Here is a 13,065-nt window from a genome sequence, read left to right on the forward strand (position 1 = left end):
AAGAACACATCAAAAGATCATCTCCCATAATCAAATAGCCATCATCCCAGAAATACAGAGCAATCACTCAACATATGTAAATCTGTAAGTCATATATAAAATCACACTGAAAGACAAAAATGGCACAATCATCTTATTAAACTAAGAAAGGGGTTTTGATAAAATCCAACACTCCTTCATGATAAAAGTTGGAGAGGCTAGGGTTCCAAGGAGCATACCTCAACGTAATAAAGGCAATTTTACATCAAGCCCAGAGCCAACATCAATTTAAATGGAGAGAAACCCTATAAGCAATCCCACTAAAATCAGGAACAAGTCAAGGATATATACTCTCTTATCTATTCAATATAGTACATGAAGTTCTAAGACAACTGAAGGAGATCAGGGGATACAAATAGGAAAGGAAGAAGTCAAAGTATCCTTATGTACCTTATGTACAGATAATATGATTGTATTCATAAATGACCCCAAAAGCTACACTGAAATGCTTCTACAGATGATATGCAATTTTAGCAAAGAAGTAAGGTACGAAATTAAGACAGAAAAGCAGTAACTTACTGTAAACACATGATAAATAGTCTGGGAAGTGAAGAAAGCAACATCTTTCACAATAGCATCAAAATAAATTACCATGGAGTAACTCTAACCAAGCACGTGAAAGATATGAATGATAAAATCTTTAAGATATTGAATAGGAGATTAAAGAAAGACCAATTCAGAATAGCAGAAGATGGAACTATTATCCAAGATCATCCATGCCATAGATAAGTAGGAATGGTATAGTAAAAATGATGAGCTGGGCGGTGGTGGCGCACGCCTTTAATCCCAGCACTTGGAAGGCAGAGGCAGGAGGATTTCTGAGTTGGAGGCCAGCCTGATCTACAGAGTGAGTTCCAGGACAGCCAGGGCTACACAGAGAAACCCTGTCTCAAAAAACAACAACAATGACAACAAAAAATGATGATCCTACCAAAACCAATCAACATATTCAATGGAATCACCATCAAAATTCCAATACAATTCTTTACAGAACTTGAAAGGGCAAGTTTCAGCTTCGTATGAAAACACACACACACACACACACACACACACACCAGAATAGCTAAAGCAATCCTGAAAGATCAAAGAACTGCTGGAGATTCCTGATCTCAAATTGTACTACAGACCAGTAGTAATAGAAAGAAAATGATACTAAAACAGAAACAGTGAAGTAGATCAACAGAATAGAACTGTGGACCCAGACCTAAGTCCGTACACCTACATGCACCTGTTTTCTTGATAAAGAAGCCAGAAATACACACTGGAAAAAAACAGAAGTTTCAAAACCTGGTGCTGGTCAAACTGGATGCCTGTATGTAGAAGAATATATATAAAAAAAATATAGATCCATCCTTAATCACTCTGTACAAAACTCAACTCTAAATGGATCAAGGACCACAACATAAAACCAGACACAATGAATAAGACAGAAGAGAAAATAAGAAATTATTGGCACAGGAAAAGGCTTTCTAAACAAGACACTGATTGCACAGGTACTAAGAACAACAGTTAATAAATGAGATCTTAGGAAACTGAATAGCGTCTGGATGGTAAAGCGCCTCATTGTTTGAACAAAGCAACAAGCTACAGAGTGGGAAAAGATTTTCACCAACTACACTCCTGATAGAGGGTTAAAATCTAAAATATATAAGGTACTCAAAAACTGAACATCAAGAAAACAACACAATTTTAAAAATGGAGTATAGATCTAAAAAGAATTTTCTTTTTTATTAGATATTTTCTTTATTAACATTTCAAATGATAGCCCTTTTCCTGGTTTCCCCCTCTGAAGACACCCTATCCTATCCCCCTGCTCACCAACCCATCTACTCCTGCGTCTCTATCCTGGCATTGCCCTATACTGGGGCATTGAGCCTTCCCAGGACCAAGGGATCCCTTTGATGTCCAACAAGGCCATTCTCAGATACATATGCAGCTGGAGCCATGGGTCCCTCCATGTGTACTCTGTGGTTAGTGGTTTAGTCCCTGGGAGCTCTGGGGATACTGGTTGGTTCATATTGTTGTTCCTCCCATGGGGCTGCAAGCTCCTTCAGATCCTTGGGTCCTTTCTCTAACTCCTCCATTGGGGACCTTGTATTCAGTCTAATGGTTGGCTGAGAGCACCCATCTCTATATTTGTCAGGTACTAACCCCAAAGCTATCTCCAATTGGAGCTATCTCCAATATCTCCAATAATTGGCAAAGTTAGTTATCTCTAATGGACTCTCACTAGGGATACAAATCACATTTAAGGGCGGGCCCAGCGTTCAGCAGTAGATGGCCAACATAAAATGAACTCAGAGGCATTCTTTAGAGGGTTTTGTTCTTACAGATCTTCTGCTTACATACTGTGATTTTGGATATTATTTTTATGGATTTCCTATGTGTGTGAATTTACTTTTCCTGTGCTTTTTCCCCCTTGACTCTTGATTTTTTTTTTCTGCTTGTTGTTTTTCATTATTTGGGTTTGTTTGTTTTTACTGTCTTTTCATCACCATTAGTATTATCTTAGACACCCGCTTATGTTGTAATGAAAGAGAGAAATAAAGGGTGTGGGTTTGGGTGGATGGCAAAGTAGAGTGAACCAGAGAAGAGATGGGGGAGGGAAAAACCACAATCAGAATATATTGTATGAAAGAAAATTTATTGCCAATATAGAAGAAGAGGAGGAGGAGGTGGAGGAGGAAGTGGAGGAGGAGGAGGAGGAGGAGGAGGAGGAGGAGGAGGAGGAGGAAGAGAAGAAGATGGTGGTGGTAGAAGAAAGATGAGTTTCCAGGTAAGAGCAACTGGGAGAAGTTGCTGTCACTGTTTACTCACTGAAATGAAAAAGCTGCAGCGTAAACATTACTCTGCCCCCCAAACCAGACCTGTACTGGGCACATCCGTGATATTGTCCACTATCTCTACAATGGTCCCTTGAGGCCAATAACATGTATCCATGTTTGTCCCTGGGGAGGCTGAAGCCCAGCAAGTGTGGGAGGCAGGCCTGAAGTCACATCCTTAGCTCATTAAGCAACAGAGCCAGAGTGGTAAAGTCGATTTCTCTGGACCCCCCTAGCCCATTTTGCATCAGCTAAGAAAAGCCTGATGCTGAGGACTGTCAAATGCTATTAAAGACACCGTTCCCTGATCAAACAGAAAATCTGTGTATCTGGAATGTGAGTGAGTAGCTATGTAAAAGAAACCCCAAGAAAATTTTAGGGAAATTACAGTAAGGGTTTCAATAATTGTCTACTACCTTATTTGACCTTTCAAGGTCCTGTCTAGTCTTCTGTTTCTGTAGATTTTTCTAAAAGTTCTAGGCTAATATAATGACCAGAAAATAGCCTGGTAGATATATCTTCATCTTATAATTTCAATTTTCCCTTCTAAAAGTGAGTACACAAACACACACACACATCCCTGAGTGACGGGCTATATTTCTGGCTGTATAGTTTTTATTTACAATTTTATTCATGTGCTAACTTCCAGGGACACCCAGGGGAATCATCATCCTTGGGCCTTCTTGATTAGCAGATGTTGCCCTTACTATGTAATAACAATCTAATCACCACTTCACCTTGCCAAGAAATGAGAAATGCATCCTCATTTGGAAACCCAGCTATAACACATGAAGTAGATTAAGAAGGGCTCCCTCTCCAGAGTCCCCGCGAGCATTCCTCTTCATAGTTTGTTTTTCCTAAAGATAAAAACTGCACAGCAGTGTTTGGAGTTCAATCTAACAAGTGCCTGGCTTGCAGGGCAATATTTCACTTGGGCTATCTTAATTTTTTTACATGTAAATTGTGTTGTAAGAAATCTTTGGCATGGTGCGATGTATGTAGCTGGTGTTTATTTTCCTATGCTTGAGAACCTTTCATTTATTTTTAAATGACAATCTATGGTTGGTGGGTATTTAACATGCAACATAGTCATGCATTCCCAGGAATTCTGGGGAAAGTAGGAAGGTTGCCTCACATCTGAGCACCTCTGCGCTGGAACAGAAAGCTTGATTCAATGATGCAATGAAGAAAAACTCAACGTGCATGTTATTTCTTAGTTAAGCTGGTGTTTAAGCAGTATGCAGCCAGCCTTGAATTCAGAACTTCTCTTGAGTCTTTTGAAACATACCAAATCACTCTGGCTGTCATTTTAGCTTATACAAAGTTATCCAAGAAAAAGCTATGTGCTACAGTGTGTGTCTGTCACCCTAGCACTGGAGGGCAGGCATAAAGATGCCTGGAGATCATTGGCCAGCCTGTCTGACCCAGTCTATGAGCTCCAAGTTCAGTAAGACTATCTATTTAGAAAGTACATATGCATGTAAATACCATGGAGAGCAATCAAGGAAGGCACGATGTTGTCTAGTCTCAAGTATGTGTGCATGTATTCACATGCACACACAGAGACGAAACTTCATCCATCCACCACCCCATCCCCGCATTTGCCTCAAAAAAAGGAACCAAGGAAAAAACCTGCACAGTCCAGAACCTTTCAAGTGCTCAAAAGATGGAAAGTACCCAAGAGTAGTGACTTGAATGAAGAGAGAGAATGAGGATGATACCACTTATTATGAGATCTGTCATGTGTCTTAGGGTATGTTAGGATCTGTACCTAAGCTATAGTAGCACTTACATAGAAGTATAAAAAACCTCATACTTGGATGGTGTTAGAGTTAAGTATCAAAAACATATGTTTTTCCACCAAGCTTTCTCATGGATCACAGAGTGATCCAGAACTCTGCTTTCCCTCTCACGGCATTCTAAAGAATAGCTACACGCATCTCAGCAGGTCCTAACTGTAAAGTTGTAATGAACTGTGCTATAAGGATGGTGTTCCTTTTGGCTGCAGGCAGCTTAGACTGTTTTCTAAACTGTGGAAAACTAGGCTGGGTTTTAGTTCCATAGAAATGTCAAGGTGGACTCTCTGGTCATCACCTAATGCTAATGTGTTCCACATGGGCTTCCCTTGGAGTGAGAGATTTTAGTTGGAGATGTTGGGAAATTATGTCACCCATACTGATACTGTAAACTGTCACTGGGAACACTACTAGATCAGTGGCCATTTGCTCTTTATGTAAACCCTCGCTTCCCTTAATGAAAAACAAGCAATGTAAACCCCCCCTCATATAACCTACTACCCCAGGGCAAGGACGACCATGTGAGTCAGTGGTCCTCAGCACTTCTGAGTCAATGGTCTTCTGCCACTTGAACCTTGGGATATTCTGTTAACCTTAATGGAACTGCTTAGATTGGGCTATTTATTAGATTGTATTATGGTAGGTGTTCAACCCTTCTCAGGCTCCCTCCCACAAAACATGGAGCATGGTCACATGACCTCACCATGGAAAAAAATAAATACCTACTTATAGTGCCAAGCACTCTGTGCCTGGTTCTGACAGGAGGTGCCACATGCAATGCTAGTCAATGGGGAAAGTTGCTGGCTCACTCCGTGAATAGATGGTTTCCTTCTAAAACTATACTGAAGAAAGGGTCAAGTCCATCTACCTTGGGAGAAAAAAATATAGGTGGGAATGGTGACCAATTATCTTTTTGCTTAAAGAACATCCTGACACCATTTCTGTGTGTGTGTGTGTGTGTGTGTGTGTGTTTCCTGCATCCTTCTCTGTGCATCATGTAAATGCTTGGTGCCTTTGAAGGCCAGAAAAGGGCATTGGATATCCTGAAACCAGAGGTAGAGCTGGCTGTGAGTTGCTGTATGGATGCTGGGAGTCAAACCCAGGTCCTCTGGAAGAGGTGCTCATATTCTCTAACCCAGCATTTGTTTTCACAGGGACAGCTGTGTGCTTCTGAAGTGAGGTTGCCCCCATAGCTGGCCTCCATGGGAGAGATGTTACAGGAAGAGATGAAATGGGGGGCCATACCCAACCCAACTTTATAGTCTCTTACAAATATGATTTTGTATGACTTTTAGAAAGTTTTATAAAAATTTACAGAGTAGGCACCTTGTAACATTCTTATATTTTTTAGAAGAGATTGCTAAAGTATATCCTTTAAACAGTAATTCACTTGGCAGACAAGTCATGTGAGCTGAATTGACCAATATTATAGGCTATAAAAGTCTTTATTTTTCTTTTATGGAAAATGGATTTTTTTCAAACAATATGTTCTGGTTATGATTTCCTCTCTGCCCTCTCCTCCGAGTTCCTGCCTACCACCCCCCCCCCCATCCAGATCTATGCCCTTTCTGTCTTTCCTTAGAAAACAAGCAAGCATGTAAAAAAAATTATAATAAATTAAAATATGATAAATCAAAGACAAACTGGAAGAGGACAAAAACAACAAGTAAGAAAATCAAAGAAAACGCACAAGAAATACATAGAGATGTAAAGGAACACAGGTTTGCACACTAAGGAATCCCATAAAACCCCAAACCAGAAGCTATAATATACATGCACATGAACTGTAAAGTTTAAAAAAAAAAAAGAAGAATCCCTGATGACGTAGTGAGGGGAAGAACCTCTGTGGTGTTTGTTTTCTGTCAGCCATTTATTGCCGACATGGAGTCTCCCCTTAAAACTTTGTTTCCCCAGAGAAAACTAATTTTTCATTTGCAAGTGGCTATAACTTGGAGATAGCTTTTTTGAGTTTGGGGAGTGGGCATGAGTCCACTTCTCTTTTCGGCTCTAAAGCCCCCGCGTGGTTGTGCATACCGCCACAGTCTCTGTGGGTTCATATGTACACCAAGGCCCACTTTATCTAGAAAACTTTGACTCCTTTGCGTCCCCCATGCCCTCTGGCTCTTACACTCTTCCCACAACCTCTTCGCAGGGTTCCTTGAACCTTGAGGGGAAGGATTTGATGGAGGAACCCCATTTAGAATTGAATGTTTCAAAATTTCTCATTCTCTAGACATTATCCAATTGTAGGTTCTGTATCTGTTTCCATCTGCTTTTGGAAGAGGCTTCTCTAAGAGGGCTGAGTATAACTATGAGTATAACAGAATGTTGTTAGGAGTCATCTTATTGCTTTATTTAGCAGAACAGTAGTATCCCCATATGTTCCCGGTCTATGTAGTTTCAGGTTCTTGGCCACAAAAGCCACAATAAATATCTGTGCCATCTCATGGAGTGGACCTTAGGTCAAATATTGGTTGGTTACTCCCCCAAGAGTTTTGCCATTATTTTTAGCAACATATATTGTAGGCAGGTCACTATTATAGAACAATGGTTTTGTAGCTGTGTTAATGGTGGCCTTTCTCCTCTGGTAGCATGCAGAGTACCTTTCAGTACCATAAACATTAGTCAGTAGAGGTAAAAATCCTAAGGATGTACCAATTGGACTTGACTGTGTTGAATATGAGTTGTGTAGATGTTACCTTTAGTAATAGGGCCTTGCTGTCAGTTTGTGGAGAGCCGATAGCTTTGGCAATAGCCTGGGTTGTTCTGAGGTTCCCATGGGACTTCTTTAGCCAAAAACTCAATTAGTTGTAACTCATTCCCAGTACTGGGAGCTTCATTTGGTGAGGAGAGATGTCCAGTTGGGGATCAGTCTCTCCCAATATTTGGAGATTATACCCCAATGAAAAATAGGTCAATGAGCTACTCAGAAAACTCCAGGCCCACCAGGACATGTACCATTGGCCCCATTTAGATGGCTAGCAGGGGAGGGAAGCAGTGTTTCAGGGTAGGGGGCTGCTCCCACTGCTGATACCATTTGTTTTCTTTGTTTTCTTCTGGGAATCTATCTTTGGTGTCTCAAAGCTGAATTACAAAGGCAGAGGCATAAACTGGCCATTAAGTATTTCTACTATGGTTCTATTTTAATATTTAAAGTAGTTTTATAATTTTATAATTTTGATTTCATATTATTATTATTATTATTATTATTATTATTAAAGGGAGGGCACATAACATATCATACATGTAGAGGTTAAAAGACAACTTTCAGGAATCTGTTCTCTCCTACAGTGGGATTCAAGAATTGAACTCAGATCATCAAGCTTGAGTGTCAAATACTGTAATCCACTGAGCCATCTGGCTAGCCTTAGAATTTCCAATCATAAGAGTTTCCTGTTTCTTTGCTAAAAATTTTTTTAATTGATTACAAGTGCATTTTCCTTTATTCTTTAAATCATAAATAAGGAGCTACTTTGAAGTCTGACTGTTCTGACATCTGGGAGTTGAGTCCCTGATGGTCTCTTCAAGGGGGTCACATTTGTACAAACATCTATTAGTAACTCTGCATCTTGTAGTCATTTCAAATGGAGATGCTTTCCTTGAGCAGACAGCTTGCTTGATTAGATGTAAAGTGGAAAAGTGGCCGTGGTATGTGATAGCTCAGGATTCATCTAATCTGGTCCTCCCTTTACACACTAAACCTATATTGTCCTCCAGAGGCAATTAAACTACTTTGTGGGACCCAGAGGGTTGGTTTTATATATTATGTGGTAGATCCTGGTATTTGGAAGATGTGGTCAACTGATTTTAATAATTTTCTTTCTAACCTCAGATTATATTAAAATACTCTACCTCGATATCTTTTTTTGGACACGTTATTTTATACAATATCAGTAACTATAAATAACTTTATTTATAATCTAACATCACATCTAAGATGCTTTTTTGTTTGTCTCTTAGGAAAAAATGCTGCAAAGGATATAAATTTGTTCTTGGACAGTGTATTCCAGAAGGTATGTAATTTAATAGATGATTTCATCTCCCCCTTTTGTGACTAATTGCCAGAGCCTACAAAGTTTGTGCACACATGGGATGCGTTAGCTCTATGTGTGCATTATGTGTGCTTAGTTATGGATATGATCGTAATTCTCCTTTTCAATGGTTGGATTCTTTTGGTGTGCTCTCTGTGAGTCACTGACATGCTTAGATTTTTCGGTCCATGCTTAGCAAGCTGTAAACTCTTCTCTGGCATTACATGCACTAGTTGTACCATGCTTCTCTTCCTGAACTCACTTCCTGCCCTCATGCAGGGAACTTCAACCCCTTTAGCTGGTTCCTGATAATACCAAGCAAATACACATTCCTAAATTAGAAATTAGAAAGGGTGTAGTCAAAGACTGATCCTCTGGTCATATGAGGTCACAAAGGAACAGCAGGTGGATCACATTGAGCGCTATGAGCAGGTTTTAATTATGTTGCTTATGTATGCTACTTAATAGTACTTGAGTAAATTACTTTCTAAGCATTGGATTTTACTGTCAGGTTTTGCTATCAAGTCATACAAGCATCCGAAGAATTTTGCCATATTTATCAAACTTAATCCAGGGGCTGATTATTTTAAAGTACTTGATGAGTGCTGGTTACTGCTGCCATTATTACAAATGACACTAGGTACCGCAAAGACATTGATATAGAGACACTCACAGCAGACACAACACAGAGCTTTAGTGGACACAGGCAGGCTCAGGATAGAGAGACTTGAGCCAGGTCATCAATCAAGGAAAGCTGCCCAGGGCATAGGTAGGAGAGGAGAACTACAAAATATTCCAACAAGGCATTGACATAGAAGACTGTCTGAAGAGCCAGGGGTTCATGTTCTTGTCCTGGGGTTGGGACAGGGAGTTGGGCGTATGAAATAGCTTTCTTTGCTGTTGCCCTAAAAGCTGTATCTCTTTTAGAGAAGTGATTCGCAACCCTCCTAATGCTCCAACCCTTTAATACAGTTCAAGTTGTCGAGACTCCCCCAACCGTAAAATTATATCCATTAGTTACTTCATAACTGCAATTTTGCTACTGTTATGAATTATAGTGCAAATATCTGGTTTTTTATGGTCTTAGGTAACCCCTGTAACCCCCAGAGGCGTTGTGACCTACAGGTTGAGAACCACTGCTCTAAGAGACTGGGAACCCAGACAAGCTAATTCTGTTGCATTATCTCGTGGAGCAAAATGTTTCCATCTTCTTGAATTAACCGACTTCTCCTGTTTACTGCTGCCTTGTGCAGAAGGATGAAAGAATTTGCTAAACCATAGGTGTGCCCATGGGGAAGCTGTTAGGAGATAGAGCCACATGTGATTTCTCATGTCTTAGGTCTCTCTGAGCTGAGAAGCTCTGTCCTGGTTGATTGTGTGGGCGAGAACCAGGTGGGAGGAAAAACGAAGTAAGTGAGAAGAATTCCCTCAGACCTCACTCTTCTCATTCACCAGCTGGATCATTTACATTGCAGCTTGGCAAATAGCAAAGGAAATTAGGTTTAGGCCTGTCAACTTAAGATTGTAAATAAAGATTATGTTCAACCTAATTAAAAACATATGGATACTATATAGTTGGCCTTTCTTTAAATGGTAGGCATCAACGTTTCAAATGTCTTGGCCAAAATCTAGCCTCCCTCACCTTAAAGACAACAGCACCCTTGATTGGTAACACCAAGAACAGCAAGCAAGTATTGCCAGGGAAAGTAGGCCCCAACATTGTTGTGTGCAAATCTTGGTTCTATTGCTTTCCACCAGAATAGCACTTAATGTTTATTTCTTTTAATTTAAAGAAATAAAGTGACTGTTTCTTTTACTAATGATATCATTTGTAAAGAGTTTCTACCACTCAAGAATGAAAAGAAAGAACCAAGGTTGATGGCACAGCCTGTTGTCCCAGCACTTTGGAGACAACGGCAATAGGATCAAGAGGTTAAAGGTCAAGGGCTGGAGAGGCAGGCCAGCAGTTAAAAGTGTGGACAGCTTTTTCAGGGGACTGATTTTTATTTCAAACAACCACATCAGACAGCTCATAACCACTGGTTACTCCAGCTGCAGGGGATCTAATGTCCCTTATTGGCCCTGGTGGGCACCTGAATTTATATACACATTCCCCATGCAGACCCATATGCACATGTGCAAGTACATAATTAGAAAACAAATGAAATTGAATCTTCTATTTTAAAAAGTTCCAGGCAGATCTGAGCTGTAGAGTTGGCTCCAAGATAGTCTAGACGGTAAAGAGAGACCACGACTCAAAAATGGATGGAGAAAAAATAAGCTATGCAAAGTACACAGACAGGACTTCTGGTCAGACACAGAGCTAATCAGTGGTGTGTGTGTGTGTGTGTGTGTGTGTGCGCGCGCGCGCCAAGGCATTTGAAATGTCGATGCCTACCATTTAAAGAAAGGCCAACTATATAGTATTCACACACAGAGGGGGGGTGGAGAGAGAGATTGTAATTAAGCTGTATCCTGTAAGACTGACTCATAAGCATGTGGAGAGGCTTACCTGGTTTATGTCATGGTTCAAATCCAAAGACAAGTTACTAGCAGCATCCCTTTTCAAAAAGACTGGTCAGCCTTCCAACAGCTGAGCAAGGCTGACCTTCACAGTGGAGTATAATCTGATTTATTCAGAGTCAACTACATTTATATGTTAAACCTCACCCTAAAAATACACAGAAAATACACAGAAAATGAACCAGACATGGAGGTCATGGGCAAAAGGATTTCCTCAAGGCACCTGGGCTACAGAGTGAATTCCTGAGCTACAGGGTAAGAGTCTATCTCAAAAGCCAAAGAGACCACACAGAAACATCTTAGGACAAATATTTGACTGGGTATTTGGATATTTGATTTTCAAGTAACAAGGTCAAGACACATGACACAATGATAACTGTGAAAAAACAGCCTAAACATGTCCCCGCGGAGGCTACAAAGCGATGCTAATATTTCTCCCTGATATTCTAGGATAAAAACAACATGGTGTTAAAATTAGTAGTACGTAAATGCTATTGTGTGAAGTTAACCCATCTTATGAGAAACAATGTGAAGGGGAATAAAAACAGCAACACACAGATGCCTAAAGAGATTCATGAGAGAAGAAATGAATACACAGGAAAACCATAAACCTTATTCTCATTATTGGCCCCATAGCCATACATTTCTCTCTGCCTTTCATTGCTAGCACTTTTAGCCTAATAAATGCCTCACCTCACCAATCACAGTCATCGTTATATGGCCAGGTGCTCCTAACCCTCATTCCTAAAGCATCTAAAATATTGATCCTACCTGAATCGACATAGTTTTCTGTTGGCTGTAGTCTCTGGTCATAGTATTGATAACACTATGAGATAACCAAGGACCCCTAGAGTCCACACACATTTGCTTAACTTCTGCAGAATAACAGAGCAGTTTCCACTTTGTGTTTAGAATCCGTTGTCTGTGGGTCCAGTGACTTCATTCTTTGGCTGGGACACAGGCATGAGAAAGCCAGTACCCCAGAGGAAATCTGTGGAATCTCTCTGACTGTTCCTAGAAAGAGCATACTCCATTTGGAGCTGAGGTGGCTAGGCTGGCAGAGCATGAAGCCACAGAAGCACCAGCTCTAAGATCACGGAGAGAACGTTCGAGTTGGGTAGACGGGCGAGTACTCAGGAAACGTGGCTCTCTTTCTGTGTGCTCCTAGGATGAGATTAACATTTGAGTCAGTCAAATTTGAATAAAGTAGATTCTTGGTGCAGATCAGCTTCATACAATTTAGGAAGGCTTAATCTCCTTTAATGAAGGGAGAACACTACCAACTCATGGAGAACTGCATACCAGGCACTGCCTTACCGTACATCCATCCTCTTGAGAGACTTTTAGCCAGAGCATATATTTGGGTACTGTGGCTCCACTGAGTTGACTTCCAAATTAACCGTCCCACAAATAGTAGAATGAGACTAGAATTTCTAAGCAACCCTGTGGATAATGGATAATATGAAGATGTTAAGCTGCTTGCCCCTGTCCAGGACAGTGAGCTACAGCACACACCTACAGGTGGGTTAAGCTGGCCACCTTACTCTGGAAATGAAGTTTTGTTGAAACCCAGATGTAGTCATTCTCTTAAGCGCTGCCTGTGGCCTCTACATGGCAAGAGTAAGGCTGACCGATTGCAATATAAGACTGCAGACTCCAGGTCTGCCCCTTCCCAGAAAATGCTCGCTGACTTCTAGTGTAAGTGAGAGATCAGGGTGATTGGACAGACTCATTCTGGCTAAGTTATGAGTTCAGCTGGAGGGGGATCACACTGTGTATTCCAGGGGATAGCATCCCTTACAGGTAGCCAAACAGTAGTAAGAACTGAAAGCAAGAAGCCAGAAAGGTAGGGAT

At 40.7% G+C, this 13,065-nt stretch overlaps 1 protein-coding gene across 2 annotated transcripts in view; it reads left to right on the top strand.

Moving 5' to 3' along the window:
- The window catches only part of Ccbe1 (collagen and calcium binding EGF domains 1), a 260,086-nt gene that overhangs the window by 203,404 nt on the left and 43,617 nt on the right, over window positions 1–13,065 (top strand). For both annotated transcript variants that reach the window (XM_052155178.1, XM_052155177.1), the window contains exon 3: window positions 8,618–8,670. In XM_052155178.1, coding sequence (XP_052011138.1) covers window positions 8,618–8,670 — 53 coding nt within the window. The remainder of the gene's footprint in view (window positions 1–8,617; window positions 8,671–13,065) is intronic.

The sequence above is a fragment of the Apodemus sylvaticus genome, chromosome 13 (genome assembly GCF_947179515.1).
Source record: "Apodemus sylvaticus chromosome 13, mApoSyl1.1, whole genome shotgun sequence".
Classification (NCBI taxonomy): domain Eukaryota; kingdom Metazoa; phylum Chordata; class Mammalia; order Rodentia; family Muridae; genus Apodemus; species Apodemus sylvaticus.